The sequence below is a fragment of the Bidens hawaiensis genome, unplaced genomic scaffold, assembly GCF_021521415.1.
Source record: "Bidens hawaiensis isolate Kalapana, Puna unplaced genomic scaffold, B.hawaiensis_p1.1 tig00001236_1, whole genome shotgun sequence".
Classification (NCBI taxonomy): domain Eukaryota; kingdom Viridiplantae; phylum Streptophyta; class Magnoliopsida; order Asterales; family Asteraceae; genus Bidens; species Bidens hawaiensis.
Genome location: NW_027491070.1, coordinates 4,161,383 through 4,183,023, shown reverse-complemented (window position 1 = coordinate 4,183,023; position 21,641 = coordinate 4,161,383). Strand labels below are relative to the sequence as shown.

The 21,641-nt window shown below is 35.0% G+C and overlaps 3 protein-coding genes across 3 annotated transcripts; 2 read left to right on the top strand and 1 right to left on the bottom strand.

The window, feature by feature from the left end:
* The first annotated feature begins 1,146 nt into the window (after nucleotides 1-1,146).
* On the top strand, nucleotides 1,147-3,179 carry LOC143569637 (vanillin synthase-like). Its single transcript, XM_077055505.1, has 8 exons — nucleotides 1,147-1,340; nucleotides 1,443-1,564; nucleotides 1,687-1,802; nucleotides 1,878-1,951; nucleotides 2,041-2,305; nucleotides 2,493-2,624; nucleotides 2,712-2,847; nucleotides 2,947-3,179. The coding sequence occupies exons 1-8, from the start codon at nucleotides 1,156-1,158 to the stop codon at nucleotides 2,982-2,984; spliced, it is 1,068 nt and encodes a 355-aa protein (XP_076911620.1). The 5' UTR covers nucleotides 1,147-1,155; the 3' UTR covers nucleotides 2,985-3,179.
* A 1,080-nt stretch (nucleotides 3,180-4,259) lies between these two features.
* Nucleotides 4,260-5,170, bottom strand: LOC143568036 (auxin-binding protein ABP19a-like). The gene has a single exon (XM_077054289.1). The coding sequence runs from the start codon at nucleotides 5,126-5,128 to the stop codon at nucleotides 4,496-4,498; it is 633 nt and encodes a 210-aa protein (XP_076910404.1). The 5' UTR covers nucleotides 5,129-5,170; the 3' UTR covers nucleotides 4,260-4,495.
* Nucleotides 5,171-14,740: 9,570 nt separating this feature from the next.
* On the top strand, nucleotides 14,741-21,598 carry LOC143565785 (uncharacterized). The gene is made up of 18 exons (XM_077052654.1): nucleotides 14,741-14,818; nucleotides 14,892-15,068; nucleotides 15,139-15,222; nucleotides 15,615-15,674; nucleotides 16,360-16,404; nucleotides 16,715-16,914; nucleotides 17,484-17,843; nucleotides 18,520-18,643; nucleotides 18,739-18,936; nucleotides 19,026-19,115; nucleotides 19,193-19,255; nucleotides 19,344-19,418; nucleotides 19,510-19,560; nucleotides 19,729-19,806; nucleotides 19,957-20,091; nucleotides 20,699-20,806; nucleotides 20,912-20,977; nucleotides 21,397-21,598. Exons 1-18 carry the CDS (start codon nucleotides 14,741-14,743, stop codon nucleotides 21,463-21,465), a joined length of 2,061 nt encoding a protein of 686 aa, XP_076908769.1. The 3' UTR covers nucleotides 21,466-21,598.
* The last annotated feature ends 43 nt before the right edge of the window (nucleotides 21,599-21,641 follow it).

Here is a 21,641-nt window from a genome sequence, read left to right as displayed (position 1 = left end):
TAATGATACGATTTTTATACCTTACAATTTCTTAAGAAACGTTATGTCGTCAGGTTAAAGATACAGCAAGTCGAGGAGTTCGTGTACTTGAGATTGTGAAGGTGCACATGATTGTCTCGTGCATAATTAATTCTATGATATCCAACATTTGATGATGATATGTTTAGAGAATGTTTCAAATGCCAAGATAGCTATTCCTACGCATAGTTGGTGATATGACGATGAACTTTAAATTTTATTTTTAACTTGTGTTACAAGATGGAAAAGTGTTTTACGTCAATTCAAAAGTGTGCATTTGTAATACGTCAACTAACATATGGGAATGTTTCTTATGCGTATGATGAATACTTGAATATGTAATATAGAACTTCACGTGAAAGTCTACAATACTTTTGTGATATATTGAAAAAATATATTTGCTAAACGAACTCCCAACGGCATACAACTTTTGTAGGTGCCCATAAATATGGATTTATTTGAATGCTAGATAGCACTGATTGTATATGTTAGACTTGAATGAACTGTCCAACGACATGATGCGGTCAATACATGAGAGGTGATCACGAGTATTTAACGGTTATACTTGAAATGGTAGCCTCCCAAGATATATGTGTCTTGCATGCTTTTTATTTGGTGTCGTCGATTCAAATAATTCAACATCCTCAATCAATATTTTTTCGTGAAATATTGAAAAAAAATATATTTTTTGTTTGAAAATTTTTTTTTCAGCCTTAATCGTTGTTTTTGGGAGAAAAGTTGTTCTGTCGGTCCAACTGATTCGACCGATTGTCCGTCCGGTTCACTGTCCGATCCGGTTATAAAACCTAACAAATGCCTAAATAGTAATAATATATTAATATGAAAAGAGATATAATAATTAAGTTAGAATCACATGAAAAAAGAAAAAACTTAATCCTTGTTAAATGTTATGAAATATCTCCGTGATCGTGTTATTATTGATCATCGACATCCAACCAATAACATTAATTTGATGGCGGATGATTGACATCAGCCAATAGAAGACAATCCACAGCGTACACGTGGCGACATCAAGGAACACTTTTGATGAGACGGGGTGGAATCTCTCTGATTCATTATAAAATCATTCTTCTTCTTCTTCTTCTTCTTCTATCACTCGAACTTACAGCTGAGAAAATGGCATCCCTCGTAGTAGCAGTTCTGATCTTGGCCTGTGCCGCCGGAGTACACGGATCCATATTCTCCGATGAGAATCCGATCAGACAAGTGGTGTCCGATGGCCTACGAGAACTCGAGGCTTCTGTTGTTCAAGCTATTGGTCACACTCGTCACGCTCTCACCTTTGCTCGATTCGCTCGCAGGTTCCTCCTTTTTCATATTCATTAGTATTATTATGTTGATAGACAGACAGATGGTAAGTAGCTTTAATCTGTTTTGGAATAATATATATATATATTATATAGGTACGGTAAGAAATATGAAACTAGTGAAGAGATGAAGCAGAGGTACTCGATTTTTGCTGAGAGTCTGGAGACCATCAGATCGCACAACAGCAAGGGCCTATCTTATACTCTTGGAGTCAACGGTCAGCTTTTTCCTAATTTAGAGAGCATATCATATCATGTTTTGCTTGATATACTCCATAAATACATACATGATACACCTACGCTAGTAACAACTAGTTGTTAATTGGATTGAAACAAACAGAGTTTGCTGACATGACATGGGAAGAATTCAGCAAATCCAAGCTCGGAGCAGCTCAATACTGTTCTGCTACCCGAAAGGGCAATCACAAACTCACTGACGCAGTCCTTCCATTGACGGTACGCCGCTGCCTTGGCTTATTATAACCTTTATGTGCTGCTGGAATTATCTCATTACATTAATAATAATTGCAGCAAGATTGGAGGAAAGCAGGAATTGTGAGCCCTGTCAAGAATCAAGGATCCTGCGGATCTTGTTGGACATTCAGGTATGCATGTAGCTTAATCTTTTGCATATCAGTAAGCTAGCTTCTGGATGAGTATACTTAATCATCATTTCCTTTAATTATACTAACAGCACCACTGGAGCTCTTGAGGCTGCTTATACCCAAGCTTATGGGAAACCTGTTTCTCTATCCGAGCAACAGCTAGTTGACTGTGCTGGCGACTTCAATAACTTTGGCTGCAATGGTGGCTTGCCATCCCAAGCTTTTGAGTACATCAAATACAATGGTGGACTTGACTCTGAGGAAGCATATCCCTACACTGGAAAAGATGGTGTTTGCAAGTACTCAGCAGAGAATTCTGCAATCCAAGTGCTTGATAGTGTCAATATCACCTCGGTATGTGTGAGATTATGGACAATTAGTTATTGTCATATCAATACACAATTAGTTATTGTCATATCAATACACAATTAGTTATTGTCTTTTTACAATGTCTTTATATTTATCTAAGTTATTGTCATGTCAATACACAATTAGTTTTTATTATCATTGTTGGCCAAGTTACAAGTTTGTTAATTTATAGGGTGCCGAGGATGAACTAAAGCACGCAGTGGGTGTTGTTCGTCCAGTGAGTGTGGCCTTTGAGGTGATTAAAAACTTCAAACTTTACAGTGGAGGAGTTTACACTAGTGATGAGTGTGGCAGTGATCCAATGGTGAGGTTTTTTTTGGTCTTAAAATATTTTAATGTACATGTTATGCTTGTTGGTTTTAAAGGTACATAAATGTGTTGTGTGTGATAGGATGTGAACCATGCTGTTGTTGCGGTTGGATACGGTGAGGAAGATGGTGTCCCATACTGGCTTATTAAGAACTCGTGGGGAGCCGACTGGGGTTTGAATGGTTACTTCAAGATGGAGATGGGCAAAAACATGTGTGGTATGTCATCTTGTTTCACATTCCAAGATAAATGAGTACCTAAAAAAGAAAACTAGTTTAACATTATCTATTGTTTTCTAAAATTGATGATGATTGCAGGTGTTGCAACGTGTGCATCTTACCCCATTGTTTCCTAGATGTTATGTATGTGTAACGCAAGATCTTTCACAAACTATTGTAGAAAATACCTAAAACTAAAAGTCTTGTCGTTGTATTGATGGTCTGGTGGTGAAGTTTCATAAAAGGGGTGATCATCCTATCCCACAAACATCTATTTGTATATTAGCTGTATTAATGCTGTAATCGGATTAATATATCTTGTCATTCTCTAATCGCCTTTCGGATTAATACATCTGTTGAATATTAGACTAGCTATGCAGTCACTAGTTTACATAAACCAAAGGGCAAATAATTGTGGATACAGCTAGCAAGCTAAAACTTTTAGACGCAATGATACAATCTTATCACAACTTGATTATTAGTGGTGGAAGCGTTTGATCTGACGCCTCCCGAGGCTTCCTACATTTCATTGAATCCTAACGTGTTTTACTATACCCCTCCTCTTGGTTAACAATAAAGATATATTGATTAAATCCTTAAAATCATAGAAGGAGAATATTAGATGTATGTTTTATTTGGTAGAATGTAAATGCTAAATAGCATTTTTTTTTTGTGTACAATCATCTAGCCTATTGTTTTCATGAGTTTAAAACAGAACTACTTAGATTATTTTGCTGACCAGGAATCATTTTTGAACTGTCTTTATCATTCCTGTTTAGAGAGATGCATATGCAATTTGAATCATAATAACAACTTAATACCTACTACTTTCCCCCAAATTATAGCACAGGCTACTGTAAACATCTTGCAATTATATGAGTTGATGTATATAGTATAATAATTACAGCAGGTGGAACTATACTAATTAGATGTTTAGGGGGTTGTCTGGGATAAATGCTTACTGCATTCATTCTAAGCTGCAAACTGAAGTGAAATAAGCTGAGAACTTAATTTGAGTCTTGTCTTTTTTTAAGGCTAAAATTTGTTGGAGCTAGGGGCTTTAAATGTTAGTTGGGTGCAAGTGTTTGTCCGAAGTAGATTCTGAAAGGGGTATTTGATGGCTTTTCGAAATCTGTTAAGAGTATGAATGTGATGTATTATGCTGAAACCAGATTTCATGAACAACTGGATGAACATGTTAATCACCTTATAGGATGATTTCCAAGCTAGGTGCCTAAGTTTCTGTTAGTTCAGTTGACAAATTCCAGCCACAAATATTTTGGTGGGAAATTTGAAGAACAAAAACAGCTCTCGATCTGTGGTGGATATTTATACGTTACATCCCACGTGTAGAAAGTGTGAGTTATGGAATGATGTACAAGGGTATAGTTGTCTTTTCCTTAATTCATCTAAACACTTTTCTCTGCAAATGTAGATTCCTTAAAAGATTGTGAGATTACAGCATTTGGACCAATGAAATAGAATTCAGCTAATATTCTTCTTATTCCATACATCATTTGAGGGACCTTACATTTAAAAATTAAAACAAACATACTCCTAAGCTTACAAACAGACACCTTAAAAAACAACAAACAATACCGGACGCCAAAATGCTTAATTAATTGGTACCAAACGAACAACAATGAGCTTAACCAGACCCACCAAGAACACCCTTGAGTTTCTTAATAGTTGCTGCATCAAGGAAAGTTGTTGCAGCCACAATTTCAGTTGGCAAGTCATTAGCAAACAGAGCGAAATCAGTAATCTGGAGCCCTGGCACTGGACTGCTGAAGCTAACGAAGGCAAGAGCCGGCCCCTTACCAGAATTTATCTGGAAATGAAGCAACCCTTGTGGGAAAACCATGATATCCCCTTTGTTCAAAGTCTTGAAGTAGACCGTGTTAGCTGATGATATGAAACCGGCGCAGATGGTTCCTTGAATGACCACCAAAAGCTCTGAACCACCAGGGTGTGTGTGCATTGGGATAACCCCACCAACGGCTAGGTCCAACCGGGCTATAGAAATCCCCAGCCCGTTCACTCCTGGAAACTGAGCTGTGAATGCTGGAGTAACTGCAGCCTTGATGAGATTGGTGGTGTTGCCGGCTGCACCGAGCCCAGAGTAGACAAAGTCAGAAACCGTGACTTTTTTGGGATCTTTGCATGGGAATCCAGAAGGGGTGTCAGATAATGACAGATCGGCTACACAAAAGTCTTGCACCGATGCATAGGAGGCTACCAAAAGAAGAGAAAATACAATAAAAACACCCTTCAACATCATTTTGATGCAATGTGTGTGTTTTTGCGGGTGTTTGTAACCGAGATAGAAGTTGAGGTTTATATAGAGGAATGGGGATGGGCATGACCATGCATGCAAGGGCTTCTCGTGATCGAATGGGGCAGCACCAATTAAGAAAGAAAGGCCACAATTTATTTGTTTCTAGCATAGCATGCGCATGTGATCGACTGTGTGAGTCTTCCTTCATACAACACCAAGATTTTTATTTCATTTTTGTTTTTTAATGCAGTATCTAAGAGCATATCCTGCACAAGATATCAAACAAACTATACTGCAGTGCAGTAATAGGATATATTTTACCACCCACACAATTTGGGATTCTAAACTAATAGTAAATAAGCAATGCTTATTGAAAATTACTTGTTTTCTTTAGCACAAATACGCATTAAACATGTTTCTTCAATTCATCCATCCAAAGTCCAAACACTTGTGAATGACATGTGTTCTTTCTTGCACTTGAACTCAAGACATGCTAAATATATATACTTTGTACTAAACTCTTGAGTCAATATTTTACTGCCCTTTTGTCAATCAAAATTTTAAAACCCCAAAACAGCTTAAAATGGCTGCTTGGCATTCCCGGTATAGGTAGGTAGTTTAGATACAATTAATTCATTTTTAGAATTAAAATATATATGCATATCCTTGTGTGCATGAAACAAAAATGTTGGTTTTAGGGTTCTAAAATAACGGTTTAGCTATTAGTATAGTACAATACTCCAGGTCTAGATGGGTTCTTTTGTTACGCACACATAAATATAAAAGAGACTTTTGAGGGTATGAAAACATTAATACAACAAGCTCCATTATATGAGAAATCTTAGCAGGTACTGTAAAATCTTGAAATTAAAAATTAACTTTAAGAAATAAAATTATATATTATGTCTTTTGTAGCTCTGGTTGGTTATAATTTTGTAACATATTTTGTCTCAAAGGAAGCAAGAGATATTTTGATACATAGTGGTCCTTAGTTACTACAAGTAGCACCAACCAGATGATGGGGTGCAAGGAGACAATATAGAAAAGTCTGGTATTGTTTTCATTTTGGAATTGTGTGGTTCATGTGTCTTGCATATCTTATCATATCCTTTCTGTTTCTTTCCATTCCTTTAGGTGTCTGGATTTGTTAATTGGTATGAACATCCAAACAATTAATATTAAAGTTTCAGCTCTGAAACTGAATGGGTAAAAGCTGAGATAATGTGGTTGGTAACAACTAACAATTAAGGCCTCCTTTTGTTAGTGCTAGATTTATATGAAGACGGGAATTCATAGTTTGGTAATGCATTATATAACTAAAGCCCATTTACTAATTACCTCAACACAAATATACATATAATAATTATTATAACTCCCAAATACTTCTACACTCACAATTCTGAATACTTCAAACCAATACAACTAACATATTTTTTTTAATTTGCTCAAAATTACAGGCACGCAGTCGTACATTTCGTTTCTGAAGAGAAGGCCTACAACAGGATCAAGGGTATAAAAAGTAGCCCTCACATACCGGTTTAAGCGTATATTCGACTTCAGCCTTAAAAACAAGGTCATGGTTCGAATTTTGAAATAAAAAGTCGTCCAAATCAGCATTCCCGTGCTTTCACCCTAGTTCTCTAGTGTAGCCACCACTGCAGATAATTAAGTTCCAACAGCCCCTCGATCTCCACGTTTTCATCAACTCAATCAGCAATTTCTTCCTCACTCCCATGGATTCCTGATTCGGTTTGACCATAAGCCGTGCAATGTGGCTGAGTCACATGAAGATAACCGAGACAAAAGATGAAGTCTAGGAAGTATATTTGCATTTAGTTATTTAACTTATTTGCTATCATTGTATTTAGTTTCGAATGTTAGCATATATTTACTTAAACAAGAATGAGTAGTTTTGGATAGAATTAAGTATACACATGATAATGGTTAATTGGTTCTAACTAATGAACCCGCTTGAATAGCATTAATGGATGCGCAATGATAGTCTGTCTTCCACAACGCATGATATTTCATGGGTTGCCAATGGGCGGGGATGCGGATTCGGACTGTAGGTCGCACCTGGCATTAAGATCTTCCATTTGTTGGATAGGATGGCCGGGTTTGGTAGATGATATTGGCACACCACCACTGCACTGTTGGTTCAACAAAACAATGCATATTATTATAATGGTAGTTATTATTGTTTATTTGCTTAATTAAATGGGATTAATTGGTGGGATGCTCTACCAACATGCCATAACTGACAAAACATGCAGAGGGGCTTATGCGGAATGTACCTTGTACATGCGAACGACCAGTGTAAAATGAATAATTAAAATATAGATGCATGTGTTAGAGCATCCACATTGTAACAGATGAGCAAGAACTCTCACTGATTTGTAACAACAATCATTTCCATTGCACTGTGTAACAGATGATCAATAATTTTGCCTCTATGTAATAGAGCCACACATTTAAATTGCTATTGAACTCTATACCTTGAGATAAATATCATGAAGACTATCACACATTTTAAATTATTTTATATACATGTATCAATTGTCTGGTTCCTTTATGCCGCACATCACCGTAATGTTCGGTTCGGTTAATTTAACTTGGTCAGGGTTTAGTTAATTCGGTTATTTGCTCACTCCTATTTATAGCAAAAGGATTTGTTAAAATTTGTGTTTTGAACATGAAATGTTGATTTTTAGAATAGCCAGCAATCAAGATAGAGTTGGTAAATTAATATATATATATATATATACACACCTTTTGAAAAAGAATAAAATGTAATTAAATTGCACATAAACATAATCATAAAAAGAAAGGAATTAAGCTGATCTTATCTTGTAGCACAAGCTGATAATGATGACATGCCTTCTAAATGACAAACAGTATGATGCATAGCATAAATAAACAAATGTTAATATAAGCATATAGCTGGAAAACGTTGACCAACTGCAACAATATCTATAGACCATTAAGCCTCCATCCCAAGTTATCACCAACTTTATTATATGTATTTTAATTTCATAAAATAATAACTATGTTTCTATCTTTCACGTGTACGTTTTGCTCTCTCCGCCTATAAAAACGTCACTATTCACGGTTACAATTAATTTATTCATTTCTTTTTCTACTTGAACTCAACAATATTAATTTTCATCTGGACATAATATTTAGTGTACGTTTACATAGTTATATACAAGTACCAAGATTTATATATATATATCATATTGCATGTTTGATCCTATGTCTATGCCTGTGTTTTTAATCCAAATACAATCTTTTAACCGATTATTATGTATATTAATATTATTAAACCAACATATAATACGACAAAAAGGATAGAAGCAAGATCCATTCAATACAATTGCCAAAGGTTTGACTGTGAAAGAGGACTTGAACCTGGTCAGTTTTTTGACAAAACATAATTTCCACCTTCACTCACATCACGTGTATATCCATTCGATCAGTTTCACACTTCCATATCTTTTAGGAAGGTGTTGTGACTTGTGATCTGTGATAAATATTATTATTCGTTTAATAACAAGAAAATTAGTTAAAGTTTACGCTTTTGGATACGTAGTAGTTTTTAATCTAAAGGAAAGTGATTGCATCTCTCGGGCGATATGTCATGTTGTAGAATAATTTATCATCCCTTGTCTTTTAAATAAACCAATAAATAGGCTTACTTGATTAGAATATAAGTTGTGTAAAATTTTTTTTATATAAACAGGCTTAAACATCTGTCAAGAAAGACTAGAACCCACAACCTTTTGGTTGGGAGTCATACCTCTTTGGTACTTGACCAATCTAGTTATTATAGAATTAGGGTAAAATATTAAATATACATATTTTTTTTCATAAATATATATATATATATATGCTAAGTATAAAATGAAAGCGCAACTCTAGAAACTCATTCTCAACCACATGTTTTTAATTAATGTTTAAATCTTGTGGTCCACAATTAAAATGAATAAAAATTGTAAATATAAATATAATTTTTTCTCTCTCCTGAAAACATATATAAAAATTAGTAAAAAATGTTAAAAAATAGCAAAACATTTTTTTTTTGATGTTTCGATGTTTTGTCTTAAATGTTACAACATATATTACATGTAACAAAAAAAAACGATGTTATATAGTGTTTTCGTGGGTTTTCACAACTCAAATGGGTTTTCATTATAACCTTACCCTATATATATTCTAAACAAATTTCGGGCCTAGCGGGGTGTCGGGCCTGAGGTCGTTGACCACCCAGCCCCCCCCCCCCCCCCCAAGCCAGCCTTGTTCAGAAGGAAGCTTCATCTCCGAAGGTAGCTCAATGTGAATCTCAGTTTTGTGTATTTCATCCACTTCATGTGGGTCATAAAGATTCCTCAATTTACCGCCAATCATGGCGATTCTAAAGCTCAAGAATACGCCATATGTATTGTGGGTTAAAAGTTTCAATTGCCATGATTATGAGTTCGAGAGTTAGTCCACACCGATCAATTTCAATGCATAATCGATGGTGACGCAGTAGACATTAAGAGTTCCTAAGTTTGAAAACATATTTAATTATGATTTCAAGTTTTAAAAAGCACACATGAATGACACATGACATCACTTTACGTTAAAACTTAACTGGAGTTAACAATATAGACTAGACGCGCAATCTTTTTACAAATGTATGGACAAGTTTGTAATTTTGAAAATTTGAGAACCAAACTCGTAACATGATCAAACCAAATACCATTTTTACAATTGTCTCTGTAATATAACTAAAAATAAAATACATTTTAAAAAGATGTTATATTTTTATATTTTCTACACAATTAACCTTTGACCCAAAGAAAGGGTAGAAAAGAAGGGAATGAAACTTTTTGCTCCCTTAAGAAAAGTGAAGCTTTTAAGTAAGTCATCAACAAGATCAAAACGAAACCTTCACTGAATCTAATCATTCGTTCTTTTTTTACTTTTTGTTCTTATATTTTATTAGTTTTCTCGTCATGCTATAATCCATGTACAGAAAAAAATATAAAAATTAACTATACATAGAAACCCCTCTCAATATAATATAATAATATTGGATGGTGTCGATTTGGACATACCAAGGGCGTTAAAGTGCATATAAAAACAACATTTGTGTTCCCGAGTTAATTTATGAAAAGAAACTTTTCTCTTTTTATCTTTTCTTTTGGTATCACCTCTTTTTTTTTTATTTTCTTTCCTTCCCAATCTTTCCAATTTGAAAATATACAATTTTTATTACTTTACTCTTTATTTTCTCTCCACTCTCTTACTTTTCTTTGGTTATATAAAAGAACACAACAAATTTTTTCTATCTCTTCCTTTTTTTTTTCCTCCTTTAAATGAATTAGTCGTGACTTTAGTGGTGATTGGTATAAAGGAAAGGATATCATGAAAGTGAGTTAATAAATTAATTAAAAAAAGGAAAAGCAAGCTTGGTGATTCATTGCCTGAACTGAAACAAAACAAAACAAAACCTTGTTCAATCTCAGCGGGAGACGCATGATCTATCTTACCAGTCCAAGAGTGAGTTTTTATTCGGTTAATTTAAACTTACACTTGCTTTGTTTGTCTGTGACTCTTATGGCTTTGTGACCATGTTATATGATTAACTAGCCTCTGCTCCGCCTGTGTTGTGTAATCTCTGTTTCTGTTTCCATGGGCAACCAACCAATTCGATTTATTATTATTATTATTGTTATGCTTTAGTATGTACAACCGCAGCAACAACAATTAGCTTAGCTAGTACTACTTTTTTTTTTTTTTTAATCATTTTGTGTGTGTGTGTGTGTGTGTCTCTGGATCTGTAAATACTCAACTACAACATTTCATTTCATTTCAACCTTAAACAAACCTAGGTTTCATTTTCCAACAGAGGATGACAACCTGCTAAAATTCCTGTTTTCTAGTTCTACTTAATGAGCCTAATTGAAATTTCATAAAATCTAGCTGATTATCCAACTCAACTCAAGTGTATTGCACTCATGGATGATGATGATGATAGCAAATCCTTCTTTCTGCACTCAACTCAAGATGCTGCTGTTACTCCGCCTTCCCCTGCACCAAGTTGTGTTTTCATCCAAAGGAGACAGCGCCAGCCCCCTTCAAAAGCTTCACTCTCAGGTTTTCAGACTCCTAAAAGGCTTATCTCCTCCCCCTCAAGACAGAACTAGGACTCACTGTAATAACCCGATTTATTCATATAAAAATTATAATATTAAATCTTAAGATAGTATTATAATGAAAATGATAAAGAATAATAAAAAGGTATATTAATTGTGGATATTATAGAAATTTGCAAATTGAATTCAAGATCTGATTGTTTTGAAATTTATCCAACTAATATTAAATAAGTTAAAATATATAGAAACATGAAACAAAGTTCACGACCCACAAATCAATTTCGCTAGACATGATTTGGTTTCTTCGTTTACTGGCCTTCAACCTAATCGAAACAGATAACCACGCTTTTGAATCCCTTATCTACTCCAACGAAATCGTCCTTATCTCTGATGTTTAACACACTATTTAACCGCTCGCGAAACCCTACCAGTCGCTCTACCTCCTTGCGTGGAAGCACCACCTGTTTCCCTTCCGATCAACTTAAATATTCGTCGCACCTGCCATCAAGGATAACCTCTACAGCCGACGGGAATACAACGACTGGCATCTCTGCTGTATCTGAAGCCGTTAAACTGACGATTTCTAAACCCAGCCGTAAGCGTTTGTGTGGTGCCCGCGCGACCGCTGCCTTGTTCCTCAGAATTTTTATTACAAAAAGTCCGTTATGTTACTTAAGCATTTTAAATGTATAGAGCTGGGTAAAACTTATTGCTAAACTAGAAGGTTTAATGTGCAAGCTATCAAATAGTTAAAAAAAATATATATATATATATATATATATATAAGTTAAAGGGCTAATTTTGTCATTTCTTAAAAGTAAATTAGAATCATAATAAACTACGTTTTCTTGAACCGGCGGAAACGGAACTTCCATATAGCTTCCTTCCATCTCGTATAAATATCAACGAACGACCTCTTATTCGGAAAACCCTAAATCTCTACTTTTCTCTGCCGCCCTGTAAATTGCCGGAAGCACGCCGCAACCGCATGCTGGACGTACCATCCGCCATCGTCACGCCACTGCCGTACGTGTTGTTTACTCCGACGTGCTCCGGTTCTCATTCTATTTCCGCTCGTTGGAAGTCCGAAACCAACCGTTCATCTAGGCTTAAGGTAATATTATATACGGATTTAATTCGACTGTCAACCAAGGAGTTTGGAACCCATGAATTCTGAATTTGTGTGATCTTTTGTTCTTCTTAAAAAGCTACTGGTAAAATGTTAATTATGGTGTAACTGGAAGAGAACCTAGTGCTACAACAAAAGCAAATATATAATATTATTATACAAAACTATTAAAACAAAGAAAAGAAAATTGTTTTCTCAATTTACTGCAACTTATTTTATCAATATAGTTTGTGAAGTGGTATTATATACTTAAAAGTGTACATTCAAAGAATTTGTTAAATGCCCACTGTATTATTATGTGTATATAATATTAAGGTTGATTGCTTAAATAAGTCTTTACAGAGACATTCATTATTTGGTACAATAAGGTTCATGCAACTAATATTTTACGGTATAAACAACCACAAGATCACACAAATTGCGTTACCTAACTAATCGGTAATATAATTTAAGATGCGGTAAAATTGTAGGATTTCGTGACGATTAATTCGAGCTTACGGTTTATTTCGGTTAACGCTATTCCGCTTTTAAGGTACGGATTCCGTGTTTTTCTTCTTTTAGCTTTATATTGTTTTCACCGTTCTCGTAGTGGTACGGATTCCGTGTTTTTCTTCTTTTAGCTTTATATTGTTTTCACCGTTCTCGTAGTGGTACGGATTCCGTGTTTTTCTTCTTTTAGCTTTATATTGTTTTCACCGTTCTCGTAGTGGTACGGATTCCGTGTTTTTCTTCTTTTAGCTTTATATTGTTTTCACCGTTCTCGTAGTGGTACGGATTCCGTGTTTTTCTTCTTTTAGCTTTATATTGTTTTCACCGTTCTCGTAGTGGTACGGATTCCGTGTTTTTCTTCTTTTAGCTTTATATTGATTTCACCGTTCTCGTAGTGGTACGGATTCCGTGTTTTTCTTCTTTTAGCTTTATATTGTTTTCACCGTTCTCGTAGTGGTACGGATTCCGTGTTTTTCTTCTTTTAGCTTTATATTGTTTTCACCGTTCTCGTAGTGGTACGGATTCTGTTTCTTGTTACTTCATAGTACGGTTTATGTTTTTGTTACTTTTAGTATTAATTATAGTCTGTTACTTTGTTGTACGGTTTCTGGTTTCTTTCTCTCAGAGTATTAATTATATCCCGTTACTTCGTAGTGCGGTTTCTGTTTTCGTTTACTTATAATATAAATTCTGATCCGTTACTTTGTAGTACGGATTTTTGTTACGCGTCAGTTATATTTTGAGTTCAGTTATTTTATATAATATATTTTAGTTATATGTTTTTAGTTTTAGTACTCTGTTACCCAAGCATTTTCTGACTTGTCGTTGGGGCGTCAACGGGAAGGCACTTATCGTGACAGTGCGTAATCAAAGTTCACGGCGTCTCTAACTAGTACTTTTGAAGTATTAGGGCCACTTGGAGGCGTATAGATCGATCTTAGCTCCTGACTCCTGACTCCTGACATGGCACTTATCGTGACAGTGCGTAATCAAAGTTCACGGCGTCTCTGAAAATACTCATGTAGTACCTTGGCCACTTAGAGGCGTATAGATCGATCTTAGCTCCGACTCCTGACTCCTGACTCCTGACTTCTGTTTGAGATGGAACAATGTGTGCACGCCACCCACACCGTCTCCTTGGTGCATGGACTAGCTAGCTGTGTACCCCTCTGTTTAGGCTCTGGGTGCTTCCGTATTACACGACCTATTCATTTTAACATCATCGTCGTGTATTTTAGTAATTATATTTTGTTTCGCTATATTTCTGGTCCGTTTTGATATGTGTATATGCATTTGATTAAATTTGAGTATATTCAGATTATGTCCCGATCGTATATCGGATTATGTTTCGCATTTAATTATAGTTCAGTTAAATGTTACACGTTATATGTTACACGTCACACATTATATGTTACAAGTTATATGTTTCTGGCTCTGGGTGTTTTTGTTATAGTTCTGATATATTTCCGCATGCGTTTGACCATGTTCTGGCCAAGTGTCGGATCATACATCCGAATTTTGTTAAGTATATGTTTCGGTAAAAAGGGTTGGTTTCGAGTTTGAATTGAAGTTCGTATATTTATTCTCTTACGTCTGTCCTTACCTTTACTATTGTTCTTTCCGTTACTGGGCAATTTTTGGCTCAGCCGTGTTTTCTTGTTTTGTTTTTCTTATTTTGTTTTCAGGTAATCCGGGATTCGGGGAATTTAGTGATGAGAGATAAAAATGAAGTTCAAGCTTCTAAAAGTTAATTCATTTTGTTTAATAATATGACGTAGGTTGCATTAATTTTTGTTGTATTTTGGATTGTGGCGTTGATTTGATATCTGTAATAGTAACACGTTAGCCTGTTCCGGGATGGGGTGTTACACTCACAATCCACAAGTATTAACTACCCAAAAGCGTCAATGGGCAGCCTTTCAATTACAGGCCCTCGTATGCATCTATCTAATCTATCTTTTTAATAAAATACTATTTAGTTTCGTCATGACTGCTCACATGTTTTCAGCATCAAAGGATATTGAAAAAACCATCAAGCCTATTTGAAAGCATGGTAGTCGTTGGATTGCATCCAAACTGTGACATTCAGGCCCTTCAAAGCCAGTATTTTGCTAGAAGATCTCAAGGTCCAGGGAGGTTTAGTGCTCAGAATCAGTTTCGTGTAGAACCAACTCTCGACCCTCAGGTCCTTGATATAACTTTCTTTTGTTTCCACTTTTATGGAATATCTTTTCATCATTTGCGTGTACTTTCAGGTTCTTTTTATGTACCCTCCTGACAAACAACTGCCTTTAAGGTCCAAGGATCTTCTTTCATTCTGCTTTCCTGGTGGATTGGAGGTAGGGCCATGCTTTTCTTTGATTAACCTCAAAAGGTTGTGTTATAACTTATATGATAGTCAATCCAAGATACCTTGGAGCATATGTTTGTAACTTAAAGTTGTCTCTTCTATGCTATATCTGTATTCTGTAATGCCTAAAGATCATCTATTTACAAATGGATATGTTTTAATTACATTTATGCATCGTAATTTTTATATGTCGCTATTGCAATAATTTCCAACTTTTTTATCCTATTATATCTTGTATCAGTTCAGAATTAGTTCCGTTCTCTTTTAGATGACTATTGGAAAATTCAACTGTTTATCCTGTGAATTTGCGTGCGCCAGCCTTATTAAATACCATTTTATGGTTCTTTTTTGGCGCCTAAATGTTGCTACTTGTAATTTCAGGTTCACACTATTGAGAGAACTCCATCAATGAGTGAACTGAATGAAATACTTCTTGGACAGGTATATTTATTATCATGTTTTACCTTCACATGTGTTGCTTTTTTTTTTCTTGCCACGATCTGATAAAGTTGGTTCTAAAGTTTGATATCATCATCATCATCATCATCATCGTACTCAGTATATCCCACCAATAGCAAAGCTATGGTAGGGTCTGAGGAGGGTAAGATGTAGACAGCCTTACCTCTACCCCATGGGGATAGAGAGGCTGCTTCCGGTGAGACCCCCGGCTCGATAGTAGTTTTGCATCAAGCCTTGGACATATTACATAAGGCACATAGCACTCAATCATCGGGACGCCGGCTGATTGGTGCATGTACCCTTGTCTTTCGGCTATCAACGCCACCACATGATGCCTGATTAACCTTCCATCACTTTTAACGTTATTTTCACAAAATTAGTAAAATAACGTCAAAATTAGTGCAATTTTACTTTTGCCCACCCGAGGGTTCACACATATATACATTATATGCGCGCACCGCAAGCAGGGCACGTTCTAAAGTTTGATGTTTTATTTAAATATATATATTGCTCTCTGATAAAAATAAGATAAAGCTACACTTTTTTTAATCATGTTAGCCTTTGTGTCTAACAAAAGTAAATACAATATCTAAATTATGGTTAAGTTTAAGTTTTGAACCAAGTATTTTTGTTGCCACACCTAGTTTAACATGTTTTTTTTTCCCAGGAACACCTCAAACAAAATGATCAATCCTTTGTATTCAGGCTGCAGGTAATCCATGGAGTTCCTTTTTCAACTATTTTCTTGTCAGCATTTCCATTTCTTTTGGGTGTTCTTTATATTCAATTTGTGGCTTGTAAACTTTAACTGTTGCACTAGTTTTCTAATCTACGTATTGAAACTTCTCTTCTAATTGATACGCATTAATTTTCAACTTTCTGCGTGTGTTTTGTCTGTCTTTATGACCGTGTCTGTGCGTACATGTGTGCACATAAATTTACGCATACATACATATATGATATATGAGACACACACACATTGAGTTAGAGCCCTTTCTGTGTTCTTATCTTTAGAACTGCAGGGTGCAGATGATTCAATTCTGTATGGTTGCTGTGTTCTAGTCGATGAGTTGGTGCAACAACCTTCTAGATTAATTTCTATGATGGGAGATGGACAACAGTCTTCCCCACCTGCGAGTCGGCATATTTTAACGACCCGGCGTTGTTACTGCATTCTCACAAGGCTTCCATTTTTTGAACTGCATTTTGGGGTGTTGAACAGGTTTGTGCACAATGAATTGATGTGAATCCTTCTTTTCCACAGTCGCCTTTGTATCTAGTAATTTTGGCTTGTTTAAAGAATCTAGTCATCTTTTAAACTTCAAAAGTTGGTACATTTAACATCATCTAGCACGCTAGTATTTTTTTTATTTTATATATTTATTTATTATTATTATTTTTATGAATCTACTTTATTAAACTAACTATTTCCTTTTACCTTTAAATCTTCTGGCTTTGATTGTAATTGAAAGGAAAACAAGCTAGAAAAGTGATCATTTGTAAGACTTTGCTAATTAAGCATGCATATTGCACAATGTGAACTTATTATAACACTTCTCTTAGCAGAAATGAGCTTTCAGATGATCTTTATGAATCATGATTCAAGGAGGTCTTGAGTCTTCTATTTATTACCATGATTATTATTGACACTCCAAGAATATTTGAAGATTGGGTTGTCAATTTTGATATTAGTAAATATATTAAGGTTCTATCATTTGTTATCTGAAAATAAAAAACATCAATTTGGCTTAATTTTATTATAATATTAAATTTGTTTATATCTGCGTGTAGCATCTTCATTGAAGAAAGATTGGAACGATTAACTAAAAGTATCAGGGATTTAGACGTGGATTTAGCGTATGACAATGAAGTATATTTAGAGGACAAATTGTGTAGTGTTTCGGTTGAATATGGATCTCAGGAGCTGCTTAATGGTTCCACAGAAACCGTCCAGTCATTCACTGAAAGAGTCGGTGATTGTCTTATAACAGTTCATCCTGATGTAGAGATAGATTCCTCTGAGAAAGAATGTGACAGTCCTCCTGTTGATGATATGGTTTCCAACAAACATGCTACTCAAAAGCAGATACCAAATGCAGTTTTGCCTCTTCTTCGTTATCAACAATTTGATAGCTCTGATTCTTCATCAAGGTAAACCGTTTCCTTTTGGGCATATATGGCAAGTGACCACTATGTTTTTACTCTTTGATTCGTGTATGTACCATAACAGGAGTTGTTGATGCTATATGAAAATTATGTGGAGGCCACCCATGGTTGAAATTTTAATTTATTATGGCTACATATGTATAGAAACTATGTTTTAGGCCACCCATATATGTAGCTAGTTGCATTTACACCAATTCTGGCCAAAAATATACATAATCAGGAAATTATTTTTGGTTTGTTACTTTGTTAAAATAAAAAATGAATACCATTGTATCGGGCTATCAAGAAGCTATTTACTGTAAAAATGATTAGTGCGTCTTTATCATTTTACAATATTCCGGCCTGCTTTGGCAAAATAACTGTTCATAAAAGCGCACAGTATGCCAAAATAAGTGTCTATTAGAGAAAATACCATGATTTTTTGGAATGTATAGTTAATGCATTATCACACAGCTTTAGGAATATGCAATTAATGCAGTTGTATGATAGTGTGTAATTAATGGTAGGTGAGGAACTTGATAAATGATATTGGAAGTGAACATTTTTATTTGGGGCAACCGAAAATAGGAAAGTCTAGAATATTCTTTGGCCGGTGGGTGTATTGTGTTACGTTATGTTTTTTTACATCCATTCCCTATTTAATATTGTTTAGTTGGTACAGTTTTCAGGGTTCTCCTAGTGAAGATAGGAACTTTAGGAGTGATGTTGATTCACCAGAGACAGAAGAGACGTCTTTTTCTGGTCAAGAAGATAACGAGCATAATGAGATTCTCGATTGGGCTAAGGTTATTTTGTGTTTCTAGTATTTACTTTTAAACTTTGTTGTTGGCCTCTTAAGCTATACTCCCATTATTCACACTAAAACAATTTAAAATTACAGAGCAGCAATCATGGGTCGTTGCAGATTATATGCGAGTATAGTCGTTTATGTGTACCTACTAGAGGTTCAACTATTAAATTCCACCCATTGGACCACCTGCATCCTTTGGAGTTTCATAGACCAGATGAAACAGTTTTACATATTGCCGGTTCAAAAGTTGATTTGATGTCATGCAGCACAAGTTTTGAAATGGCCGAGGTAGTTTTTTTTTATGTAATATTAACTTTCATTTGAGATTGTCTTTGTTGCCATTTATGTCGGGCCATAACACACATTTGGTACTGTAGGCTCACAAAGCACATGCTGTGGAAGAAGAAGCAACAGCTTTATCAGTATGGGCAATTTCTAGCATATGTGGCTCCTTGCGTCTTGAGCATGTAGTTATCCTTTTGATTACTTAATAGTTTTCAATGTGCTGCTTGACAATAATTCAACAATGTCTTTTTTGCTACAGATCTTGACGATATTTGCAGGTGCTCTGCTGGAAAAGCAAATTGTGTTTGTGTGCTCTAATCTGGTTTGTCTATTATCTATCATTAGGGTTATAATTTGGAGTATGTTGATTAAAGCACTTGAGATTAAATATTATCATCTTTTGATCTCAGGGAATATTATCTGCTTCAGTGTTGTCAGTTATCCCTCTGATTCGCCCCTACCAGTGGCAGAGCTTCTTTATGCCGGTATTGTAGATATGACTTCCTTAAGTTAGTAAGGTTATAGTTTACCTGTACCCACTGAGTTTAAATCAAGTTTTAACTGTTTTTGTTCCAGGTCTTGCCAAATGACATGCTTGACTTTTTGGATGCACCTGTTCCTTTTATAGTGAGTTTTTTTGTTGTTCTTTATTTCTCATACCTCTTCATTTTCAATTACTAAAATAAGACTTAAATTAATACATAAATATTATTTGTACTGTTGTAGCTTCCTGTGTGATTTGTGTTTCTTTATACGGTTGTTCTCATGTACTGTTTTATTGGTCCCTTTGATAAGGTTGGTGTGAAGAGCAAAACTGCTGAAGTAAAGTCCAAGTCAGGAAATGTTATTCTTGTTGATGTAAACAAGAACCAGGTACACATTTAATAATGTTTGTTCATCACACCCTATGTTGTTTATGAAGTGATCTTGCATCTTTTCTGATGTTCATTGTTTTATGTATTTTACTGTACCCTTCAAGAAGTCTGATGAGTTACTTTCTAATTTCGCTTTTCCTTTAATTAGGTCAAGTCATTATCGATACCACATTTCCCCCAGTACAAGGAGTTATATGCAACCTTAACTCCATATCATGCTCAACTTGTGGGAGAAAGTTATTTAGGGAAAAGGAGACCTGTTTATGATTGCACAGATGTGCAGGTATGTCTTTCTTTAATTCAAATCTTATTTTGATATTCTGCTACTTTTACTTTTGATGTGTTATGCTAGAGAAATGAGCCTTACACTTTTACCAGTTTTAGTAACTATCTTTAAATTAGGTAAAATGCATAAGCCAGCTTATAAATTTCATTACTCATCTTAGCAATGGACCTCATTTTTACTCATTTCTATCCATAAATTATGGATGTGGCCCCAGTTGATGCCATGAATGCCACCATGTGAGATGCCACATATGCTAAAGAAATTTAGAGAACAATTTTTTTTTGAAGTTTGAAAGAAAATGATCTTTTAGAAGTGATCGTAAAAATAATGTTGTAAATGCCGCATCAAATGGCCACATGGTATATATGCTAAATAGCAAATAAAATATGCCATGCCAGAATTTTTTGCAATAAGTGACCTGCTTCTGCCTGTTGCCACAGTTGGGAAAAAAATGCGACTTGGCAGTTGAAATTTGTATTTAATGTAAATTAAGTTTCTACTTTGTGCTCAACTTAACTTGGTTGCAAGAATTGGAAAAAAGGGTTAAAGTTTGTTTTTAGTACATGTAACTTGCCCAGTTTAAAATGACTGTTGTTGAACACAGGTGGAAGCTGCGAAGGGATTCCTGAGAGTATTAAGATCTCATTTGGATTCACTTTTCTCTAACCTGCGTTCTCACACAATTACGAATGTTCAGTCAAATGATGACAAGGTTTCTCTCTTCCCAGATTTATAAAACGATAATTAAGATTAGAATTACTAAGTTTAAGTGTTTTACTTTCAATTTCTGCTTACATTCTCGTTCGTTGAACCTCAGGTGTCATTGCTTTTGAAGGAGAGTTTCATCGAGTCTTTTCCTAGTTGTGATCGGCCTTTTATGAAGGTAAATAAGTACAAGTATTTTTTACACTATGCATCATTGTAGTTACTTTTATTGCTATATTGGAGAAAACTGCACTATAATGCCAGTGATAAGCATAAAATGCTTATGTGAAAACTACAAAAAAAGTTTATATACTAATTTGAGTGTTTGATCTTTAAATGAAAAAATAGTTGTTAAAAATGTATAATCCAATGCATTGATGTAAGCTGGTTTCTATCTTGGGCCTAATTTAAAGTTGGTTGCTAAGATATAGAAAAAAAGGAGTCAACTAGGCATCTATTTCTTGCAGTTTGGCCATTTAAGAAAGCATGCTTTGTTCTACTGTTGGATAATCTTCTGTTGTTTATTCCTGGACCAAATAAAGAATAATCACACTAACATGATGTAGTTATGTAACAACTGATTACTATTTGTGACAGCTATTTGTGGAGACGCAACTATTCTCTGTACATACAGACCTAGTGTTATCTTTATTCCAAAAGGATTAGCAGTTGTAATGTATAGATATAGCTATACGCAGTTGAGCTTAAGTTGTATAACTTATAGTTATGTAAAATTATTATTTTCTCTTTTTCTTTTTCGATTTTCCATTTATGCCTTTGAATTCGCTATATAATCATGTAGGCTTCTTTCATAGTCATAGAGAGCCTTGTTCTTTACATAA